Source organism: Mesoplodon densirostris, chromosome 2 (genome assembly GCF_025265405.1).
Source record: "Mesoplodon densirostris isolate mMesDen1 chromosome 2, mMesDen1 primary haplotype, whole genome shotgun sequence".
NCBI lineage: Eukaryota > Metazoa > Chordata > Mammalia > Artiodactyla > Ziphiidae > Mesoplodon > Mesoplodon densirostris.
Window position 1 is genome coordinate 140,280,453 of NC_082662.1, and position 24,825 is coordinate 140,305,277.

Here is a 24,825-nt window from a genome sequence, read left to right on the forward strand (position 1 = left end):
CTTCCTGAGGTTTTGAAGAATGGACAGGGTTTAGACAGGCAAAGAAGAAAGTGGAGATGGGCATTCCAGGGAGAGGGGACCACAGAGATAAAACTGTGTGAGGTGTTTCGGGGACTCGGCAAATGAACCAGTTTGTTAGGAGTGGAGTCACCCGGGAAGAAGTAGGAAGGGACGCCAGAGAAAGACACAAGAGCCAGCTTGGGAGGGCTTGAACTTGGGCACTTGGCAGTCCTGAGTCTGTCTGGGCAACACCAGGGAGCCAAGGAAGGTGTTTTCTAGGTGGATACCATACTTTGGCCCTATGCCTGGCAAAGTTAGTCAAAGTTAGTCCTCTGACACACAAGAAATGAAGCAGTACAAGGCACACCTTGCAGGAAATCTGTGGCTGAATCTTAGCTGCCAATGGCCTTCACTGGGGTCCATCACAGTGGAAGACCTGGATGGTGACTGTGACTGTCTTACATGCACATTTTCAGGGAGGCAGCACCAGGCTTGCTGGTAAAGAGGACCACTCTTGAACTTCGGGGAATCCCAGCTTCTGGAAACAGACAGCGTTAAAAAATGCACCTTGATCTGGAGCTAATGGCTGCTTTCCCTGACGCAAGGACAAGGCAGCAGCAATGGGGAGTGCCCCTTGTCCCTAGAGCCTTTCAGTGGCTGCCATGGGGCAGAAAGCAGGAGGGTCTGCAAGAGAAACAGGAAGCGCTCTCACCTGGGGACTCCTGGGGGCCGTTAAAATTCTTCTTCAAGAGGAGAAAGATAGGGCAGCTTCCTGGAAAGTAAGTGGCATTTAGGGCCATCCCACAGCCTGAGAGCTGGGATAAATGTCTACGGCTTTGTTTTTTCTACTCCCCCCCTCTCTTTTTCTTCCTCCCCCTTCCCCCCTACTGGTGAGAATTGGAGCCGTGTCACTATTCTTTGAAAACATTGCAGTTAATGACAGCATAATATGCCGTTATTTGGAGTAACTGTAATTTATTTAACCCCTTACTTGGGTACTTTCTACCCTGTTTCCTGCTCTCCTGCCCCATTTCTATCTCAGAGTCCTTAGCTCTTCCTTGCACAGTAAGTAAGCATGGGTGAGAAGGCAGGAGAGATACTTCCAGGCTCCTCGGAAAGATCATGTGGAATTTCCCTGAAAGGTGACTGCCAGCCAGCAAACCTCTTGCCACAAAACACCCATGGACTCCACCTTGTAATGGATAACTCAGCCCTGGCCACCTCCACCCTCAGCCCTGCTTCTTTACCAAAATAAAATGGGAGCCTCAAGTCTTGACCTTTAAACTAAAGTACTTGCCAAGTCTTACTTAACGTTCTCATGACTCTTCCCAGATCAGGGACAAGAGGGTTTTGTTGAAAAATAAATTCTAAATATCTAGGTGATAGTGGAAGAGTGGGGAAAGCACGGGTGTCAGAAAGTTCTGCTTCCTAGCAGAATGCTGCTAGTTACTCAACCTCCCTGAGATTCCATTGTTTCATCTGTGAAATGGGGAGAATAATACCCATCTTGCGGAATAATCACAAAATTACCCGTTGCGTATGCAAAGAATCTAGCAGTGTGCCATAGAGCAGGTGGTTAATAATTAATAATAATGAGAGCTGCTCCTCTTTATTATTTTTGTCATGGCACACAAATGGAAATTGCTATCATTATGCTATTCATGACCCTTCTGGTATGAGGTCTTCTAACATAAATTTGGACTTGATTTAGCAAAGCTAGATCCCCACTTTTATTCCTTTGCCAGACTTTGGAAGGAGCCTGAAAACTCCCCTTCCTGTCCTTTAATCCTATAATGCCTACCAGCAGAGCAACCCCATCACGAGGATGGTATGCGTATGGTCTGGCTAGAGTCAGGGGACCAGTGGGGTGACCTTTCTAGGGGCCCCATAGTGCAGAGGGCAGGTGCGCCCCCAGTGCCCACAGCTTGGAGCCTCAGAGCCCTGCTAAGTCGCAGAAATTCTTTCTGCCCCAGGGGTGAGGTAGTCACGGCAAGGCCGGGCTGCACCATCCCCTAGAGGGGGTCGAAGAGGGCAGAGCCCACGGAAGGAGGAGGGGGGAGGGGTGGCGGGCCGGCAGCTGCTTGAAATTGATTGCTCTTGTAGTTTAGTTTATACCATGGGCCCTCTCCGCGCTGCCCGGGTGGCGACCTTTAGATAATAAAGGGAATTCTGGGAGATTTCTGACAGGCCCGTGACATATGGGGCAGGTCTGCGGGGTCAGGCGGTGTATCTCCCTGCTCCCGGCCCCAGGGTAATGAATCTTGTTTTGACTCGGCCAAGCCAACCCAGCCAGCACCCCAGAAAGGAGCCCAGCCCCTCCCCTCTGCAACCCTTCAAATAAGCGCCTGTCTTTGGAACCCTTCATAATTCAGGGAGACAACTCCAAACTTTTATAGCCTGTGAGAGGAGAGGACAAACACTGGATGTTTTGCTAAGGCCCTGGGAGAGCTGGTGTGGTTTCCAGGGCTTGAGCAGAGCCCACTGGGAGACCTGCGGGAAAAAAAGCCACCGGAAAACCCTCCCTGATGTGAAGAGGCAGTGGTCCCTGGACAGGCCAGGGAAGGAGCTGGGGTGGGAATGGAGGGCGATGGCTCCCTGGGAGTCACAAAATATCCCCGATGTCCTTGGGGTCTGGCAGGTGACACATGGACTCTTCTGGGCAGGAGGAGGAGGGGGCAGGGAGGCAAAATGGATAGGAACTCTCTGCAGGCCAAGCACGAGGGGTGAGAGGCTGGCAAATGCCAGCTCTAATCCCACCGGGGCCAGAGCTGAGAGAGGCAGAACAAGTGCATTCTCGGGGCCACTGTGTTTAGCTGGGTGAAAGGGGAAGCATGTTTTGCTGCCTTCGGTTCTCACAGAGATGTTGAGAGATCTACATCTCGAAGTCTGTTGGCTGTGTGATGGCTTCTACCCACCCCCTCGCCGCAAACACCCGTTTCTTTCAAGGAACAATTCCCAAGCCAAGATGATGGAATGCATCACTCCTCCCAACTACATTAGTTTGCTAGGGCTGCTGTTACTAAGTGCCACCAACTGGGTGGCTTAAACACCAGGAGTTAATTGCCTCACAGTCTGGAGGCCAGAAGTCCAGGTGTGGTTCCTTCTCCTGGTTGTGAGGGAAGGGTCTGTCCCAGGCCTCTCTCCTTGGCTTGCAGATGGCCGTCTTCTCCTTGTGTCTCTTCACACGTCTTCCCTCCATACCTATCTGTCTCTGTGTCCAAATGTCCCCTTTTTATAAAGACACTGGTACATTTGGATTAGGGCCCACCCTAATTAGCTCATATTAATTTAATTACCTCTATAAAGACCCTGTCTCCAAATACAGCCATGCTCTGAGGTTGCGAGGCTTAAGACCTCAACATATGAATTTGGAGGGTGCATGAGAGCAGGGGTACACCTGTGATCCTGCCTTTCGTGCCAGGACCCAACCTCTGACTTCCCCTGCCCCCTGCCTTGCCCACCGTGCCATCTGAGATGCAGAGACCCCATCTCTGTCATGCACTCACGTGGATGCAAGACAAGGGCCTTGCTCCCACCGTCTGCCTGAGCAGAAAGCCACACACAGTGGCTCGGTCAGCAGCCCTCTCACCGCCTGGAATATGGGTTCTTCCCTTACTTCTGATCCATGTTAGGGCCTCCCCAAATTCCCTTCACTTAGTCCTTGGTTATTGGAGATTGGATCTGATTTACCCACCTGTGGGAAAAAAATTGCATGGAAGGACAAGCAGGGGATCTCCCTTCTCATAGTGAGGGAAGTGACTGTATAGATGTTGTTACCAAAAGTTGCCTGGACATACCGCGGGGGGATGCGGGAGGGGTGGGGAGCATCGTATCGTCTATTTCACTTTCTCAGAAAAGATGCCAAGAGGCCATGTAGGCAGAGGCCCGTTTTCCTCCTCTGTCGCCCCTCACCTCCCTTCTCTCTCGCTCTGGGGCGAGGTATAGCCACTTAGCTTCACATAACAGCACGGAGTCTGGGGAAAAAAATGACATTCGATTAATGAAACACACGCAGCTGGGATAGCAGTGACATCTAAATTGTTCCTTTGGTCCCGTTATTTTCTGTAGGAAATTCTCCCTCTGCCCACCCACCCTCCCCTTTTCCCTTTAAATCGCGAGCATAAAATACGCTAATAACAATCTTGGTGTCTGTGCCTGAGTGACAGCTGAAATAAGAAAAAGACTAATCGTACCTCCTGCAGCCCTGTCACATGGAGATTAAATGAGTCTCTCTCCCAGCCCCTCCCTCCCCACCACCACTTCTCTCTCCCAATCTCTCCCCTCTCTTGTGGTCTCTTCTCAGTGAGCATCATGGGCATTTGAATAATATATTATAGACGCCATCAGGGTGACAGTGGGGGAAAAAATCAGCTCAAACCCATGATTACTCCTTCCATCTAATAATTATTTAAATACCAGATAACTCCTTTCACTCTAATTGAGGCCTTCCAGCTGCCGGTGTTACCCGCGGCCTCTGCGCTTGCCCTGGCACTCACCTTGTGCTACCCAACGTGCCTGGACTACCTCTGAGGTCGCTGTTCGACAGAGTGACACTTGGAATGTTTGCATGTACAACCCCAGAAATGACACAAGGACGGGTCCTTCAAGATCGTTCCATCCACAGGGGATGAGCCGAGGCCCCAGCACTGTGCATTTAGACATTTTATCCTCACAGACATCCTATACCAAAGGCAGCCTCCTTGGGTCATTGGAACCAATCCCCTGCCTCTCAGTAAATATATTCCTCAATAGCTGTAAGGAAAATTCAGTGTCAGAAAATTCCATAATCTCCTTGGCAGGATGCCCCGGGGATCCTCTCTAGATAGGATGTCCCCCTGGATATCTCACTATAGTCCCTTCTGCTTCATTTCTAAGTCTTTGAGAAAAAGAAGCTGCCTGTGCTTGGATAACATCTGACCTGTCTATGGGGTTGTCTACAACCCAAAGGCATATGGTACAGGACATTTTAGCCCCCAAGTCACAGTATAGGTGCCATTCTTGTGTGTGACAACTGCCTGGACCTGCCTGGCCTGGAGGAGGTCATCCCCCCAACACAGAAGGGAGCCATTCTGGTGTCCCTTTCACTCCCCTGCCCCTTAATCTGTGCATCCTTGAGTCTGCCCTGCACACCACCTCCCTGTCCAGGCCCAGTGCCAGGCTCACTTCTGCCCATCAGGGGGCCGCCACGATCAAAAGGCACCTTCTTTCCCCAAAACAGGGCAGCAGAACATAACTAACTCCGTGGACTCTTTCGCCTACAGCAGAGGAAGCAATGGACCTTTGGTCACAAGATCTAGGTTCTGATGGAAGCCTGTCCCCGAGTCATGTTGGGTCACCTTGGACAATCTGTTTTCTTTCCATGGGCCTCAGTTTCTTCATTTAAAAAAAAAAAAGAAGTGGACTGGAGTAATTTTGCAGTCTGCTTCAGCGCTGGCCTTGAATTCCTGCTTTAAAGGTGCCACTAATTAGAAGGGAGAGCTGGGGGAGAAGATGGACCTTTCCCTGCCCTGGGAGAGGGAAGAGGTTGAGGTGAAGCCCAGGAAAAGGCGGTAACTCCTCTGACTTCACAGCCCTCATTTTTTGTTTGTTTGTTTTACTGAAGTATAGTTGATTTACAATATTGTGTTAGTTTCAGGTGTACAGCAAAGAGACTCAGTTAAATATATATATATATATATATATATATATATATATATATATATATATATATATATATATATATATATACTTTTTCAGATTCCTTTCCATTATAGGTTATTACAAGATATTGAATATTGTTCCCTGTGTTTTACAGTAGATCCTATTTTATATATATTACTGTGTATCTGTTAATCCCATACTCCTAATTTGTCCTTCTTCCCCTCCCTTTTCCCTTTAGTAACCATAAATATGTTTTCTATGTCTGTGAGTATGTGTCTGTTTTGTATATGGATTGATTTATTTTTTAGATTCCACATATAAGTGATATCATGTACTATTTGTCTTTCTCTGTGTGACTTACTTCACTTAGTGTGATATTCCCTAGGTCCACTCACATTGCTGCAAGTGGCAATATTTCATTCTTCTTTATGGCTGAGTAATATTCCATTGTATATATGTACCACATCTTCTTTATCCATTCATCTGTTGATGGACACTTGGGTTGCTTCCATGTCTTGGCTATTGTAAATGGTACACAGCCCTCATTCTCATACTTACCATATGGATCCTGGCTATGTGAGCCACCTAGTAGGTACAGTTGTATTAATAGGCATGTTTTACTGTTATTGTTATGAAAACTGTCACAGGCAAGATGGTGCTGGTGACGACAGTGCAGGTGGTGGTGATAATGATGGTGACAGTGATGATAGAATGATGGAGGATACTGATGATGGAAGAGCTACAGATGGGTCCAAGAGTGGGAGCTCTCCCATCATGAACTTTTACTCAGTTTAGCAAAATTGTATCCTGATCCTCACTCCTCTTCCTACCTCCTCCTCCTTCCGTTTGCAGTAAGGGAGGCCAAGTAAGCGTAGAGGCATATTCCCCCCAGATCTCCTAAGAAAGGCAACAGAGCGGGTCACAGGAAGGAAAGACTCCCGCACTGAGCAGAGCTGGAAATGCCTAATTGTCGTTTCTTCCCTGCTCTGCCCCTGATGCCTGCAGCAGCTGATCAGGAAGGTATTAGATGCCTTCACGAGCTGTCACCAACACCTGCCCCCTGAATCCTGATCGGGGAGATGGTGTCACCAGGCCCTCCAAATAAAATATTTAGTGAAACTTGCTTCCCAAAGAGGAAAGCGTGGCCTCTCCTTGGCATCAGGAATGCTTTGCGTGCTTCGCTGATAGGGCAAGCATCCCGGGGCAGCACGTCCTGGTTTGAGACTTGGGGTGGGGGAGAGGGAAACTGGTAGGAGGACAGCCACTTGGCAAGTTTGGCTCTTGAGCATGCATGTGACACAGTGACTTCATGAACTAGACGGAGAGAGGAGAAGGGACAGGAAGGAGGCATCGTTGAGAAAACCCCCGAGGTTGACACTAGCAGCAAATTGGGGTTAGGAGGAAATGCTAGGTCTACAAAGTCATAGGTATGTGTTCACTGGCTTCTACCAAAGTCATTCTAAGACCGACCATGGAATGGATGGAGATCAAGAGCTGGGAATATTGAGAAATAAATTATTACGAATAAAGGCTAATGTATCTTGAACACTTGTAACAGGCCAGGCATTGTTCTAAGTGCTTTATATGTATTAAATGACTTCATCATAATAATCCTGTGAGGTAGATGCTAGTGCCAATCTCATTACATATAAATAGTGAGATAGTATCAGAGAATGGCTAAGTACCTTGACCAAGTTTACACGGCTGTTATTGCCTCTGAATCCAAGCATCTAAGTTCAGAGTTCATGAGTCTAACCATTACACCACATGGCCTCTCGTCAGAGGTACAGAGGTGGGTGCCCTTCCCCCTTACTCTAAATTCAGACAGGAGGCTTGATCCTTGCCAGCTGGGCCCTGCTTTGGAAGAGCTACGTGAGAGCATCAGCCTTGGCATGGAAAGACGGGGGCTGTCAACTGGCTGTTGAAGTCAGTTGTCTTTGTGAATTCCAAGGCGGAATGCAAGCCTCCCCTGCCACCCCTGCACTGCAAGAGACCATGTCTCCTCTTGACCCTGGTGGACTAGTGCCTACTGCTCCCAAGTGGGTGATCTTTGAGTGTCACGGAATGAATCTGCGTGGCTGGTCACCAGGAGCCGTGTGTCCCGGGGTAGATGCTGACGGAGGGGTGAGAGGAAAATAGCCCAATGATTGGTCTGCTGAGAACTCTGAACTTAACCGGCCTTACCCAGTAGGACAAAAGAACCTCAGCTGCCATTGCACTCATAGACTCTAGAAGCTGAAGCAGGCAAAGCCTCAAGGTATCATTGTGTCTGAATGAAGAAATCTTAAGAAGTGGTTAATTCAAACATCCTTTATTTTAAGATCAAGAAATAGGCTCAGGTTGATGCTAGACCGGTCTAAAGCTATACAACTCATGGGTGACACAGGCAGGATTTGAATCCGGGGCTCCCCGAGTCCCTCACTCTTCCTCCTGCCCCATGACTCCATGCCTTCTAGCCACCAGGCCAAATTGGCCATTCATACGTCAACTCTCAGGATCCTGGACCTCCGCCGGGCTCCCTGCAGGCTGCAGAGAGGCTGTGTTGGGACTTGTGCAGTAGCGTGCTAGAGACGATCACCTTGGATCGATCCCCCTTCCTCTGACTCATGCTTCCCAGTTTGTGCCCCTTCACTGGGCCAGGGAGGGGATCGAAGGTCTGCCCACAGTGTTCATTCCCATGGAAAGGAAGAATATGAGCAAAAGGAGAAGTCAGGAGGCCTGGCGGGATTCCTGAAATGCAGTCTCCTGGGGAGGCTTCAGTGATAGTAATAACTCCGTAAGTTAAGCATTCACTGAGTGCCAGCTCCCATGCTAAGAGGTTTCCCCGTGTTATCTCATTTACTCTGATGACAACTCGAGGGGTTGGTGCTGTAATTATCCCATCCTACCAGAAAAGGGGGATGAGACTGGACTTGGCCAAGGCCCCCAAATTTCTTCCCCAATTCTGCCTAAGAACAAAAGCCACTCACTGTTTATTGAAACTGTGTCTCTGGAGGATATCGGGCAGGGAGGTGAGACAGTTGATCTTAACCTCACAATCGTGTCCTTTGGTGTTACCTCTTCTACTGGGACCTTTTCCCTCCACCCATGGGCTAAGCATGTATGTACATGTACGTTCTGGGGGAGGCGGGGTGCACTGCCCACAGACTCGATGCCAGCGTGTCTCACAGAGCACTGTCTAAAAGGCACAGCCCAAGCGCATCATGGTGATGATTATAATCCTCACGGCTCCTCGGGGACGCACAGCCCTCCACCTGTAGGCAAAGGAGCTCTCCTACCCAGAGACAGGGGCACGTACAGCCCGGCCTCCTGCCGTTCCCTGTCCAGCTGGAGAACGTGAGGATTCTGTTATTTCCTTTCCACAGCTCCTCTTGAGGAATTCACGTCCTGCTACTGGCCCCAGGACATAGCTAAAAATAACCTCCGATTTTCAAACCGAAAGCTCTGTCTGCCGGGAGGCTTTGCCGGTGAGCACGTGGGGCCGGAAGGGCTGGGTCAGCGTCGCTGAGGTCAGCCTGGGCCTCCTGCCGCTGTCGCCTCCCTCTTTCCAAGGAAGCCCGGGGCCTGACGAGTCACACCAGAACCACACCCCGGTGGAGCCCGGTTGGAGGAGAGCCGTCAGGTGGGGCCTCCCTCTGGCACCATGGTGGCTGTCAGGCATGGGAGGCGCAGTTGAGGAGGACGAGGGAGAGTTTCTAAAGACACAGAGCCAAAGCCATGTGGATCCTGCAGATGGCATCTGTTTTAATTCCAACCCAGTCTAGCCAGGTTGGGGGCGAAGGGACACAGGACTCTCCTAGGCCCCCTTGGAGCTCATTCTTAACCCTCGGCTTGAGTGTTTCCACTCCTGCTGCCTCATCGCCCAGAGTTCTATCTGGACTTGTCCGAGGAAGTTGTCAGACCCTCCATCCAGCTGCAGGAAAGATCTCTCTGCTAGACAGCCTGCTGCCCCCTGCTGCCGCCACTGCCACCGCTGTCCCTCCGTCTGCATAGAAGTCAGGAGCAGCGCTGGCAGAGTGATGGGACAGGCTCCACTCTCTACCCTCCGCCTAGGAGTCTAGAGAAGCCGTCGCAGGAACACCACCTTGCCCCTCTGGGCAGCTTCCTTGGAATAAGGAGGAAAAGCCCTGGAGCCTGGGGCCTGGGAGGGCAGAGAGGGAGGAAGGAAGTCGGGGCAGGGGACTGATGAGGCTGGGGCAGGCAGCCTGGGGTCGGCCACACGGAGCCTTAAACAACCACAAGGCCCCAGCAGTGGCTACAATGAGCCTGACCTTCAACTTGCCTCCCTTTGCTCCTCTCCACATCTCCCAAACCCGGAACCCTTGCCCAGGTGGCTGAGACTGGACTCAGCCAGCCAGTCCCCGTGAGTAAGGAGGCCAACTCCCCCTGTGCTCCACCCGCAGAGAAGCAGAAGTGGAAGCAAGTTCCCCAGGACCTGGCACCCCACTTACTGGGGAGGCAGTGGCGGATGCCCTCCTGTCCCAAGGAGGAGGGGTGGGGGGGTTGTCCGCCCTTCTCCCTGGGGCTCTGCAGGCTCCTGAACAGCACCTGTGGGGATCCCAGTCCCACCTCACACTCCGAACAAGTTTTAACCGCTAATGATCAGGGATTCTCCTTTCTAGAGAGGACGAGGCCGAGGGGCAGCGAGAGGCACTGTGATTCAGGATGACCAGCTCCCCTCCTTCCCTACAGGGGACAGAGCATGAAAGAGTAAGGAAGCCAGCAGTGCGAGGGGCTGGAAGTCTGAAATAAGAAGGAATTTTTTTGTGATATCAGACTCGGAATAGCTGCCTGGGAGAGCCTGGGAGAGGGCCTTGCTAACCAGCTTTCACAAGACAGGAGAGATTTCCACTGGACTGGGAGAGAGCAGGAAGACAGACCCAGCGACTGGGTGGGGAAGTCTGGCTTTAGTTCCGACACCAGGATCAACTGGCTGGGTGAACTCAGCCGTTTAACCTCTCGGAGAGATAAAAACGATGTCTGAGAGGACAGAAATAGAGATGCTTTGTAAAGTTATTCAAAAAATGCATTTTTACATCGTCAAGGCTGGAGACCAAAATAGATAATAGGATTCCCTGAACATCCCGAAGAGGGAGAAAGTATGTTAAAAATAGAAAAAAACTGAAATACAGAAGAAAGAGGCTCACAGAGCTAGTCGGCACTGGGACCTGGGTCAAGCAGCCCAGTTCACTCCTCCAGGGATTTATTTTCCATCTGACCCCTCTGCCTTGTGTTTTCCAGAACCATGTAAGGCCCGAGCCAGGAAGGCGGAGTACGCGAGCGCTCAGAGGCTCTGTCTCCTGGTCCCCGCCCGGCTCAGAATGGAACAGAGGAGGCCCTGGCCGCGGGCTGCAGAGGTGGACGGCTGGCCTGTGGTCCTGCTCTCCGCCGTCTGCGTGCTGCTGGCACCCCCGGCGGCCGGCATGCCCCAGTTCAGCACCTTCCACTCCGAGAACCGGGACTGGACCTTCAACCATTTGACGGTGCACCGCGGGACGGGGGCAGTGTACGTGGGGGCCATCAACCGCGTGTACAAGCTGACGGGCAACCTGACCATCCAGGTGGCTCACAAGACGGGGCCGGAGGAGGACAACAAGTCCTGCTACCCGCCGCTCATCGTTCAGCCCTGCAGCGAGGTGCTCACGCTCACCAACAACGTCAACAAGCTGCTCATCATCGACTACTCCGAGAACCGGCTGCTGGCCTGCGGCAGCCTGTACCAGGGGGTCTGCAAGCTGCTGCGGCTGGACGACCTCTTCATCCTGGTGGAGCCGTCCCACAAGAAGGAGCACTACCTGTCCAGCGTCAACAAGACGGGGACGATGTACGGGGTGATTGTGCGCTCCGAGGGCGAGGACGGCAAGCTCTTCATCGGCACCGCTGTGGACGGCAAGCAGGACTATTTTCCCACCCTGTCCAGCCGCAAGCTGCCCCGCGACCCCGAGTCCTCCGCCATGCTCGACTACGAGCTCCACAGCGACTTCGTCTCCTCACTCATCAAGATCCCTTCTGACACCCTGGCCCTGGTCGCCCACTTTGACATCTTCTACATCTATGGCTTCGCCAGCGGGGGCTTCGTCTACTTCCTCACCGTCCAGCCTGAGACCCCCGAGGGCGTGGCCATCAACTCGGCCGGAGACCTCTTCTACACCTCGCGCATCGTCAGGCTCTGCAAAGACGACCCCAAGTTCCACTCCTACGTGTCCCTGCCCTTCGGCTGCACGCGGGCCGGGGTGGAATATCGCCTCCTGCAGGCTGCTTACCTCGCCAAGCCCGGGGACTCGCTGGCCCAGGCCTTCAACATCAGCAGCCAGGACGACGTGCTCTTCGCCATCTTCTCCAAAGGGCAGAAGCAGTATCACCACCCGCCGGATGACTCCGCCCTCTGTGCCTTCCCCATCCGGGCCATCAACTTGCAGATCAAAGAGCGCTTGCAGTCCTGCTACCAGGGCGAGGGCAACCTGGAGCTCAACTGGCTGCTGGGGAAGGACGTGCAGTGCACCAAGGCGGTAAGGAGGGCCCACCTGCTCTACCCCTGATGCGGCATCTGGCATTGCACACCCCTTTGCACACCCTGCCCGCAGACCACCACGGCCTGAAATGAGAGAGGTGCTCAGGCTCAGGCTCACGTTACCAGGTGGTCCCCATAATACAGAGTCTGATGATACCAGACACTTGAGGCATGTCTGTTGATCCGCGGAGTCATTCCCGATGTATAATCAAGGGCCTCTGCACCACCGGCCACTGTTGTAAGCACCACGGGCTTCAGAGGTGAACCATACAGCACAGTTACTTGCCCTCATGGAGCTTTCATTCGTGAGGCAAGACAAATTAATGCATAAAATATGTAGTCTCTCAAAGGGTGACAACTGCTGTAGGGAAGAATAAAGCACAGAAGTGGGGAGAGGCAGTACCCACGAGGATTGCTTCATTGAGAAAGCAGCATTTGAGCAAAGAATGAGGAAAGTAAGCTATGCAGGTATCTGGGAAAGCATTCCAGAGAGAGGGAGGGAGTAGCTCTTGCAGAGAACGCAGGGCATGCCTGGAGTGTGTGAAGAAGAGCGAGGAGGCCACTACAGCTGGACCCGAGCATGTGGCAGAAAGAGTGGTTGGAGATGAGCCAGTCAGAGGTAACACGCACCAGATCCTGTACGTACAGGGCCCTGTAGGCCACTGTACAGCCAAGTGAAGGGGTAAAGTAGGCAGGTAGATATGTAAGCTGGAGGAGAGAGAAGGGAGTTGAGCTTGACTGATAATTTGAAAACTGGGGAAAAAGAATTGGGCAGAGGGGAAAAAGGAGAAGAAAGGGAGCTTGGGGTCCAGGCCTGAGGATGGCAGAGACAAGAAAGTCAGTGGCAAGCACTGTCCTGTCAGAGTGTCAAGATGCTGCCATCTAGGTTGTTACCATGATCCACCCATTCATCCATCCATCCATCACTCCATCCATCTACCCATCCCTCTTATCCATCCATTCATCCCTCCCTCCAGCCATCCACTTAACAAGAAGGTATTGAAGATCTCCCAAGTGCCCAGCTGGGGATATAAACATAAAAAGTCACGATCACAGCTTTCAGATATCTCATAATCTAATGGGAGAAAGAGTGAAAGAAAAAATAGCTGGCAGTGTAATATAGTACCTAAGAGTTTGGGATTCAGAGTTCAAGTTCTATCTGCGCTACATCCTGGCTTCAGGAGTAACTTAATATCTCTCCATTATCATCTGTGAAATGGGAATCATAATGCCTACCGCATTGGATGATCAGATAGTACGTGGCAAGGTTAACACCATGCCTGGCGTGTTAGGTTGAGCATTATTAGTTAACTGTTATGCATGTGACACGTGCTAAGATAGATTTCTGTGCAGAGTGCTGTGGACACTGGATCGGCAGCCTGGGGAACAATCTGAGACCAAGTGACCCACACGGCTGCCTTCTGAGCACCCTAACTGGAGGGTGTCTGCTACTGGGACCAAAAACCTCTTCTTAAAGCAAAAAACAAATCATGCCTAGGGTATGCTTCTGTTCCTACTATCAGTCGCTTGGTACAATAGGATAGTAGTTAAGGCCATAGGCTTGGAATTCCAACAGATTTGTATTTAAAAATCAGTCCTACCACTTAAAACTGTGTGACTTTCGGCAAGTTATATACCTGATCTGAGCTGTATTTTTTTTTTCATTTTTAAAATAGGAATAATAGTCATCTCTTTTTATGGTTATTATGAGGATCAAATGGAACAAGTATGTATGAGCACAATACCTGGCCCATAATAAGCATGCAATAAATGACAGCTATAATTATTAATATGAATTATTAAAGAACCAGTTATTTGCTGTTATTTTACCTTTATAAAATGAGGAGGTTGAGCTAGATATTCTCCAAAGTTCTTTACAGTCCTGAAATTCTCTAACCTATGGCCCCAACCAATCAAGAGAAGTGGAGAGGAAATGCAAGGGTTAACTCCTTGCAGAGTCCAGCCTGGTTCCCACTGCCCAGAGGGGACCTTGTCAGAAGGAAACTGCTGATTCCTGCCTGCTGCTGAGCCAGAGGGAAGAGGAAGAGCCGACACCCTTGTGGGGCTCCATTGGCTTGCAGAGAGACAAGCCCGGGCTAGTAACCAAAGAGCAGCAAAGGCACTGGGAGAGAGGTGACAGCAGGTGAGATCAGGACCTCAGAGAGAACAGCCCCTCACTCACCACCCCCTCCCTTCATCATCACTCTTCTGCTGCAGCCTTGATAGTGGAGGTGGAGGTGGGGCTGCAACAGGAGGGGCCCCTTAAAATCCTTATAACCTAAGGAGTCCCAGACCTGGGGACCCAGAGACGTTTAGGTGGCCTCAGAGGCTGTTAAGGAGGAGTGAGGGTAGCTGACGTCCCGGGGCTTAATTTTAACGTGATCTCTGGACTAACATGGAACTCTCAGATGAAGGATTTGAGCTCTGTTACCAGAGGAGAAATGAGGAAGGGGAGCATCACTCATTGAAGAACAGCTATTGTCCTAAAGGCTGTGCTGGGCAATTTAAGGGTTATCTCACTTGATCCTCAATATGACCCTATAAAGCAAGGATTATCATCCCCCATTTGACAGATGGAAAAACAAAGACTCACAAAAACTAAGTACATTGGTTGCACCCATACAACCATAAATGACACAGCAGGGATTTGAATTCAGTTTAGCCCATATGACCTCTGAGTCCAAACTCTTTGCATTTAGCCGTGCTGCTTCTAAGGAAAGCCATACACCAGGCTCTCCCTTTCAGAGCAAAAGTAAAGGGGCAGCAGGTGTTTGGGAGTATCTGACAATTTAGAGATGAGAGAAGGAAATGCCAGCCAATCCCAGGGGCTTAGGCTCAGAACAAACCGTTTCCGTCACAGTCTGGTGATTCTAGAGTCAGGAGGGATGTAGGGAAATTCAAAATCACTGGCAAGTTTTTGGCTTCTGTCATCATTTCTCAGAAGCTGGCTTGGGTTATGCCTGAGCCCAGGCTCTGCAACCTTAGCGGTCCCTGGAGAGAGTGGGAAAGAAACTGAAGCCATGAAATCAAGAACTTTCAGAGCTGAAAGGCAGCTTGACGATTACCTGGTCTAATCCTTTTCCTTTACAGATGAGAGCATTCAGACTCAAAGTGGGTATGTGGTATATCAAGATAACAGAGCTGGCTAGTGGTAGAGACAGGACTACAATCTAGATTTCCCGATTCTTTATCAGGACACTTGTGCCTCTGGTGTAGGGATGAGAAAGAGAAGTAGAAAATGTAAAAAGTGGTAGCTGATTCCTCTGACCTACCTTTCTAGGGAGCCTGAAATTTCCATCATTGGCTCTAGGGATGTACTGGTGAATCTTAAATGGATGGCTGTATGCAGGCAATGGTAGTAGTAGGGAAGGGATTGGGGTGGGAGGATCTTGATTAGAAGCATTTGCCAATTTCCGTGGTGTAAATACTCCCACCATGGATAATTTCAAGCCACCAGTGTGATGTCACTGAATGCAGAGATAGATGTACAGGCATTCCTCATAAGCTGGCTCTATTATACCATTGCTTCACTCCCTTCCTGAGAAGCTTATCCCTTCTGCCATGTGGAGTGCCATATAATACAGAGTTCAAGGTCATCCTTAACCCAAAAGTTAGTTTTCTTTCCTAAAGAATAAACACACACACACACACACACACACACACACACAAGGGTAGCACCACCACTCAGCTGTAGGAGCAGTAGCTCTCTACAAAACACCAAGGAATCACAAGACATGAGCCTCTGTTCTCTTTGGATTTGAACAGGGAATGGAAGAGAAGTCCCTGGTTTACCCAAAAAAATCACATTTAGCTTATAAATCAGTTCTTCCAAGGAAATGAAGCTGTCAGGGAATGACACATCAGCCTGCTCTTTCCTGGTGTGTGTGAGAGGAGAAGGGTGATGGGAACAGGTCTCTCCGTGATGCTTTCTGTGCTTCCCACGACCGTCACTTCCTTCCTCCTCGAGGATGCCTTTCCAGACCCAGGAGGAACAGCTGCCACAGGGCTCAGGGCTCTTTCTGGCCCAGAGTCTGCAACCTTTGCCCACAGGATTCCCTGTTGTGCAATGAACTGGGATGTTTCAGAGGATGCGTCATAGCCCAGCCGCAGGCTAGACAGTGTGCAGAGAATGCAGCCCCCTCGCAGCCCCTGTCCTCAGGAAGCATGCAGTCTTTTTTTTTTTTTAACTGAATGAGATCTTAGAAATCATCAATTTAACATTCCCTAAAGAGGCTGTTACTGATCAAAGTTCACATAGCCACATAGAAGAAGAGCAGAGACTGGAATTTCTGTCCAGCTATTTTTCCACGTGCTCAAGGTGCAAGGTGCAATGTCCTTTCAAGGTGCCCTAGTCTCTTCTGACACAGAAGAGACTTTAATTTTTTAAAAAATTTTTATTCAATGACAGATATTCTTTATGCAAGCATACACCCACTCCCTGCAAAAGGCTGCTAACAAGAAGGCCATCTCCCCCAGAATCTACCCAAACATCATTGAAGACCTCTAACAGACAATGATGAAAATCGTTGTACAACCTAACAAATCTCTTTGCATGCGTTATTTCCTTTTCTCCCCAGTGATTCTCTCACAAAGGTGGGCAGGTAGTATGACACCTGAAGAAACTGAGATTCATGTAGATGAAGTAACTTTTCCAGAGTATAAGGCACTGTTCAATATTAAGATAACCCTTTTTAATCTATCCCCAGTATGGGATGTGGTGAATAATGGAATGACTGAAAATTCCTTATGCCCAAAGGCAGGCCTTTGCAGTCCAGGAAACAAATAAGGAACGCCACCAGGCTGGTAGGAATCCTGTGATGTTGCCTCTAGACTGAATCTCCACTGTCTAAATAGAAAGACCACCACAAATGGCATGGTCCACAGGGACATGTAAATGACCAGGAAATGAGTTTGAGCAATCAGCTTTGCAAACTCTCGCTGGTTGTCTTGGCAGAAAAGTGAGTGGGTGATCGCAGGCGAGGGAGAAGAAAGCTGTCTGGTTTCACAGGAGTCAGTGCGGGGTTCATGGGTCAGCCGTGAGATGTTTGTGTGTGCAGTATGTGTTAGGCCCCTGAACTCCATGCCTGAACTTCTCTGAGGCCTGGTGTCCTGGGGCTGGTGGCCACGGTGGGTGGGCTGGTGTGGATCAACTCGGCCCTGCCTCCGCTGCTACTCACCCCAGGTCCCTCCCCTTCTCTCCAGCCGGTGCCCATCGATGACAACTTCTGTGGACTGGACATCAACCAGCCACTTGGAGGCTCCATTCCAGTGGAGGGCCTGACCCTGTACACCACCAGCCGGGACCGCATGACCTCGGTGGCGTCCTATGTTTACAATGGCTACAGCGTGGTGTTTGTGGGCACAAAGAATGGCAAGCTGAAAAAGGTAAGAGTCCAGAGCCTGGACGCCCCGATGCTGGTCAGCTCTTCGGCTGAGAGCGTCTTCTGGAAGGTTGCTGTTGATGGAGGTATAACTAGAGGCAACTCAGTTTTCTTGGGGCAGGAACAGTGAGAGTGGGGAGGGTTGGTAGGGGTTCATTTGTGGCTTATCTTCCAGATGCTTCCTCTACCCACTGGTCAGTGAGTGTCTTGGTAATGTAAACATATTTCAATATTGACCAAACTCCAAGGAATTAGGAAGGTGCATCTGTCTAGAGGAGAAAAAAAAAATCTCCAAATCAAATAGAACTGATTTTTTGATTATCTATATTATGAATCACCCACATCACAAATCCCTCCCCACAGTCTCTAAAGGTGATTGTACTGATCAAAAGTCTTTGCTGAGTCCAGAGCAGCTGCTTGAAGCACAGTCTGGGTGTCACTTCTCAGCCAGTCGTGGTGCCTCTCTGGGATGGTATATGGTGCCTGGATAAGGGGCCGTTCTCCTGTCTTTCCTCTTCCTGCAATCGCAGTCTCTTCCCCACCCCTCCTCCCTCACCCCCAAGACCTGATCTGACAGGAGGAAGTAGGCATCTTATCCTGTGGCTGCTCTGAGCACCTCTGCCCATGGGAGGGCACGGGCCGTCTGGGGCTGGCAGCACGGGAAGCCTCCTGCGTGGCAGGCTGAAGCTGGCAGCTTGTACCTGCTTGTCTAGCGCTTAAGGTGTAGAGACGGAGCACAGTCTGGTTTATTATGTGGGATGACCACAGCCACGTTCTTTCCAGTCCCTGCTGATCCCTTTTTCCCAAGCTCACCCTCCTGCCACCTTTCCCCAGTCCCAGCACCTGTGGATCAAGGCACAGGCCAGACCTCACCGTATCTCACCCTTTGATGTTGACATCAGCCCTGTGGCTCTTTGCTCCGAATCCAGTTAGAGCCTCAGGAGAGATGTTGTTGGGGAATGTAGAAGGAGGCTGGCAGGGAGGGAGCCTGAGGAAGAATTTCCGTGTTCTGCTTGTTCTGAGTTGCTGCCAAAGGAGGTGAGAAGAACTGGTCTGGGTTGATGTGGAGATACCTTCTTTCTCATGATACCAAAGCCCTTTAACCCCTTCCTCACTCTGTGGAGAGGTGCCTACCTGTACCTGTCCTGTGCCCTCCACTTGGCCTGGGACTGTGGGCCCTGGCTTGGTTTCAGGTACAGGAGAGTGAGGATGAGTGTGGTCCCGGCGTTTGCCTTCCCAGAAGTGGAGAGGGAAGGAGCTGGCCTTCTGAGATTCCACTAAGATTTAAGTGGTGTACTCTAGAAAAGAGTCTGAAATAGGATATATATATATTTAAAACTGAATCACTTTGCTGTACACCTGAAACTGACGCAACATTGTAAATCGACTCTACTTCAATTTTTAAAAAGTGGTATATTCTGGGGCTTCCCTGGTGGCGCGGTGGTTGAGAGTCCGCCTGCCGATGCAGGGGACGCGGGTTCGTGCCCCGGTCCGGGAAGATCCCACGTGCCGCGGAGCGGCTGGGCCCATGAAGCATGGCCGCTGAGCCTGCGCGTCTGAAGCCTGTGCTCCACAACGGGAGAGGCCACAACAGTGAGAGGCCCGCGTACCGCAAAAAAAAAAAAAAAAAAAAAAAAAAGTGGTATATTCTATCAAGACAGGGTTAAACTTGGACCCCTGAGGCTGACTACTTTCCTGCAGGTTTATCTATAAGCTGGGTAGATTGTGACTTGCCCAGGGACTTTGGGCCGAGGGCCCTATGGGAGTTGAAATCCATCCTGAACTCTCCTTGTCAAGCCATATGCCCTAGGATATAAACATACTCCCAGAGGAGCTCCTGGAGCTGACTCATCTGCCCATAAATACCACCTGTTTCTCAATTGCCCAAAGGCTCTGTAAGGCCAGCAGGAGCCACAACTAAGCTGTTGCTCAGCATTTTCTCCTATCCTTCCTGCACCTTCAGTCACTGTTCTGGATCATTCCTGTGATTCTGTCTCCTTTATTCTCTTGAAAGTTCTGTTAAAGGCAGGGGTCATGCCTTGTTCATATTTATTTCCTTCTTTCTGCCTCATCCTTTCACCAAGTGTTCCCACCTGGGATGGGCCTCAAAACTGTCTCGAAAAATAAAACCATTCTCTAAGGAACCTTAGAGACCATCTAGCCCAATACCAGTGTTATTTGGCAGGAAAATTGAGGCCCAGAGAAGAAAAGTGACTCGTCCAAGCTTAGAGATGAGGACAAGTTGCCTCTTGTCCTGACATCCAAGTTGACACCTGTTTTACTTAAAGAAGCAGCCACGGAACCCCGGGGGTGGAGGCTGAGAACAGCCTTCGGGTTCAGGCTTGCTGCAGGGTTCAGCCAGGGGCTAGGGCCTCCATTCTCTTCAGCCCTGGATCTGAGTTAGGGAATTAATGTTTGCTGAATGGATGGATGAGGGCTGAATAAAGGAAGAACCACCCAGCCAGGCTCAAAGGGCCCTGGGCTGACCTTCCCATATTTCTCTTTTCAAGCCACACACTCAAGGTAGCCAAGTTCTCTTAGCCCTGTTGGAACCCCAGCAGACAAGTTGCTAGGGAGGCACGTCAGAGGGCTCAAGGGCAAGGCTGGGGGCATGGCTGCCCACAGCTTGTTCCGACCTGCAGTTGTCTGCTCCTTCTCACTCTTCACGATGTTCTTTAGTTGTTTCTATGAGCTCATAATACCCCTCCTTCTCCTCTGGGCGACTCACCCTTCCTTTCCACCCACATGCCTTTGAGGCACCTGATACTAAAGCCGGGCTCCCACTGGTCTCCCATTTACCCAGAGAAACGGCCCATGAGGAATTTATGGAATGTCCCCAGGAAACCCTGCCATGGTCCAGGCCGCATAGCTCTTTCAACACAGGAAGGAAAAAAAAAAAAAAAAAAAAAAAAACTAGCCAAGAGTTTGGAGAGGGGAGGGAAGCAGGGTGCGTCAGAACCACTCACTTCTTCCCTGCCTAACCAGGCATCTGTCAAACTATGCAGCCTCCGTCCATGGCAGCCCATAGGACAGGATGTCCCCGAGTGGGGACGATTAGAGGAAGCAGAGACTCCCTAGAAGTGGCAGGACCACGAGGTGTTGTTCTGTGCTGTGTCACATACTTGCTCATACCTGCCCTCTGCTCTCCGGGCAGAGAACAGTGCAGACGAGGGCACCGCCTTCTGAGCCACAAACGTGCATAGGGAACCGGCAGAATAAGGACGAGATCTCAGAACCAAGAGGTGTAACACTTGCCTAGACTAAGGGCCAGTGCCTCAGAGGTGATAAGAAGACAGGCCAGGATTCACCACAGGGATGGAACAATTCCAGAGAAATCAGCTGCCACGGTGTGATTAACCTGGAGGGCTTCATGGAGGAGGAAGCTTACTAGGATTTGCTCTGAGACTGAATGAGACAGACAAAGTGATGAGTTGGGGATGGGAGAGAAGGGCCCTCTAGACCTTGGGTGCGGCACTGAGAAGATACAAAGCACGTGCCAGCAAGGTCTAGAGTGCACAGAGGGGCTTGGAGGACTTGGCGAAGTGGAATCCAAGGCGTAGAGTACTGTGAGGCTCAAGCCCTAGGGGATCAAGTGAAAAGGATCTTGGGATTTTCGCTGACCCTGTGAGCCAACTGTGCGATCCGCTGATGGCAAAGTTAATTAGTCTTCACCACACTAACAGAAGGTCATGAAAAGTGGAGGCTCCGCTTCCCACGGGAGATAACATTGTAAGAGGGCTTAAGCCAACCAGGTCAACAAGGGCTGCAAGGATGTGGGAGCCATGCTCTAGGGAGAATACTTTTAAAAGGATGTTAACCCAAGGGAAGAAGAGGAAAGGAGGAGACGAACCAGCTTTCTTCACAGACTGTGATTTACTGAGCACTTATCATGTGTCAGGTGATATTCTAAGAGCTTTATATCTACTAACTAATCTCTATACAACGCGATGGGGTAGGTGCTATTATCACTTCCATTTTACTGATGAGGAACTAGAGGCCAGAAAAGGTAAAGAAATGCGTCCAAGAGCCACATGACAAGTAAATGGCAGAGCCAGGGTTTGAACCTTGATCGTCTGGTTTCGAAATCATGCTTCTCCACTAAGCTGTGCAAGATGAATTAAACTTATCCAGTGTGGCCCCAGAGGGCAGAAGAGGGCCAACAGGTAGGAGTTCCGGTAAAATAGTTTTCCACTTAATAGGAGGAAGAAGCTTCTTGCAGCCGAACTGTCCCATAACGGAAAGAGTTGACTCAAGAGGGAATGAGCTCCCAGTCAGTGGAAATACTGAAGCAGAGACTGGGTGGGCACCGATCAGGGAAGCTGTGGAGAGGCACCTGCACCGAGCACATGACCTTCCCCCTTAGGCCGCCCCTATTTCTCTGACTCCCTCAGTAGGGGTGGGAGATAAGGGAGGGCAGAGAAGGGGTGCAGAGAGGGGGAAGGCCAAGGCCCCCTTGGGGGTGGGCTTTGAAGTCACGGGGCCAGGTTCACGCTGGCCCTGGGTGTGTAGCAGAAAGCCCCTGAGGGTCAGCGGGGAGGTGCTTGGCCCAGACAGGGCAAGGCAGGACCCAGAGGATGAGGGCAGGGAGGCCTGGGGCAAGAGGCAGGGGAGGGAAAGCAGGGCCTCCTGGGGCTGGGCACGGCTGATCGAGCCGACATCCCTCCTGGCCAAGGGCAGGCGGTGGGAGTCCACATAAGAGATGCCCGGAGCTAATACCAAAGCACACGAGGAAGAGTAGTGGCAGCAGGGACTACAGACTCATTTAACACGACTTCCCAGGTTGAAGGGAGGGGTCCAGGAGGCAGGTCGTGGGGCGTGGGAAGGAGCCGAGCTGAGAGGGCAGAAGACACTGGGACCGGGAAGCAGGACTCTCTAGGATTTGGGACAAAGTCCCATTGGTTCCTCCCCTCCGTTTGCAGCTGCTAAAACCGCTGCCTCAGCCCTGGCTTCCCATTTCTTCAGGCCTCCTCTGGCCCCTCGACCCCAGGGCCTCACAGCAGCAGGAGGTGCTGGCTCTCCATTCTCTCCCGCAGCCCTGCCACCGGAAGCCTCTCCTGATGCTCAAGGCCTGGTGACATGTCCCTCACCTCGCCCCTTCCAGCACTGTGACTAGCGCCCTCCTCAGACCCCCTGCCGCTGTGCTCCAATAGCATCTGGTGCAGGAGCAGCTGCTGAATAACGTGTCCACTTCTCTTGAGATTCACAGGTCCTGGAGGACAAGGGCCCTCTTTTCCATATATGTCACCCATCCCCACAGCCAGATCCAGTGTCTCTCACACATCAGTTGCTCATGAAATGTATCTCAAATGTACCTCCTCCAGGCCAGAGACCTCAGTTGCACACGTTGGCAGAGAACCAGACACCAAGAGTGACTCCTGTTGACGTGGCTGGTTTGCAAAGGAAGGAAGTTAGGATGTGGTGGATAGGTCTGCAGGGGAGGGGGAGGGTTGGAGGGTGGCCGTGGGATGGGGGTCTAGGAAACAAGAGAACTGCTGTGACAGGAAAAGAGCCTGTTTTCTGGTTAACAGTGTTTGGAAGAGGGTGGGGTAGTGCTCTCAGCAATGCTGACCAAGCTGGGAGGAGGGAGCCGCGTTTACACTGTTGCCCGTAGATCCCAGGAGAGCATGGCCCGCTATCTGCCTCACCTGCATCAGAGGCAGTTGTGCCTTCAGCCGGGAGGCAGGTACAGAGGCCCAGGCAACCCCTTCCCTGCCACCCCCGCCAGGAGTATTGGACTCCTGGACATTTTTGCAAATCCACAGAGACTTAGCCTTTTCAAGGTCTGGGGAGGGCCGGGGCCTCTTTTGCCACCACCTTCTTTCCCATTAGCTAAGGCAGCCACCAAAGTGCCTGTGAAATGCTTGAGGAAAATCCTTTCTGCCTTTCCCTATGGGACATACCAACCCAAGGTCTCCAGTCCGCAGCTCACAGGAAACCCTGCCGACGTCCCTTCCCATTCTTATTCTTCTCTTTGTAAGCTCACGAACGGTTTACTGAGCCAGGCCAGGAAAACTGTGAGCTCCTCGCAGTAGCAGCTTAGGCACTGGAAAGAATCCACTGGGAGCACCAAAGTATTAACTCTCCCAGGCCCTGGGGTTATTGCTCCATTACTTGATAACACTGATGATTTATGAGATATCTTTCCACGGTCCTTTCCATCCTCCACAAATACTTCAGCTAAGTGTGGCGGTGGTTCCCTGCATCTCCAGTCCATTTTACAGATGTGGAAAACTGAGCCACCGGGATGTTAAATGAAATATCTTGTCCAAGGTTACATGGCCAATCCATTGGCAAAATTGACATTGGCATTTATACTTCCTCCCAAAACATGCACGGAAGTTCCTAACCTGCTACTTGGCTTCCTTGTGGGGTGGAGTTGTCTTGGCGGACAGAAAGCCAAGTTGGATGAAAAGCTGAGAAACATACCTTTCTCGCCGTGCCAACACCACTGAACAATAGCCACTCATTCCTTGGAGTGGAAATGATTCACTCGTCTCTCATTGTGAACCCTGGATTGAGTAAACAGCCAGGGCTGCGGGTCTCATTCTAGGAGACCTAGCGGATTTCTTGGGAACCTGTGACCGCTGAGCTAACGCTCTGTGTCCCTGACGCATCTCAGCAGCTCTGGGGGCTGGGGTAGTGGGCAGCAGATGCCCTCTCCCCCTACCCAAGAGCCTGTGCAGAGGAGGTGGGCTGGTGGCTCAGAACTCACCACCACATCCCTAGTAATGACTTTGGCTCCCTGCCCAGGCTCCTGCCGCCAAACTCGCTGTTTGTTTTGTTGTTTTATAGGCCTCTTGGGTCCCAAGAACTGGTCTTCTGGAACCTGGGAAAGGCAGCATTTGGTTGGCACAGGGAAGGGGGCATATTTACAGAATCCTTCGAAACCCCCTCCCCTGACCACCACATCCCCCTGTTTGACCATGACAGGTGGAGAGAGAGGGTGTGGGTTTCTATCCAGAGCCCCAGCTGACCCCAGGGAAGAGCCCCTGGTCTCCCAGAGTCATTCTGAAAGGGAGAAACTAAAGATGCATTTATTTTTTGCACCTTTTGTGTGGCTCCTGTGTGCTTCAGTCTTGGATAATCCCTGTGTGAGGAGTCAGGCTGTGTACTCAGCATGGTGCTTTGCACTCCAAGAGGGAGCCCTTTGGAGCTCGGGGCTTTATCTCAGGGCAGGTGAAGCACAAGCGTAATGATTCAAGCTCACAGAATCCAGGTGACCCAAATAGGCTCTGTAGAATGTTTAAGAAGCCAAGGTGCTAATGTTTACAGAGCGGTCATCTTTAGGAAAAT

At 51.0% G+C, this 24,825-nt stretch overlaps 1 protein-coding gene across 4 annotated transcripts in view; it reads left to right on the forward strand.

The window, feature by feature from the left end:
* The window catches only part of PLXNA2 (plexin A2), a 217,485-nt gene that overhangs the window by 14,324 nt on the left and 178,336 nt on the right, over positions 1–24,825 (forward strand). For 3 of the 4 annotated variants that reach the window (XM_060090972.1, XM_060090973.1, XM_060090975.1), the window contains exons 1-2: positions 10,885–12,149; positions 17,354–17,536. In XM_060090972.1, the coding sequence (XP_059946955.1) occupies positions 10,962–12,149; positions 17,354–17,536 (1,371 nt within the window). In that variant the 5' untranslated portion in view covers positions 10,885–10,961. Of the gene's footprint in view, positions 1–10,881; positions 12,150–17,353; positions 17,537–24,825 lie in introns of those variants that run through there. The other variant, XM_060090971.1, reaches the window with a different exon arrangement.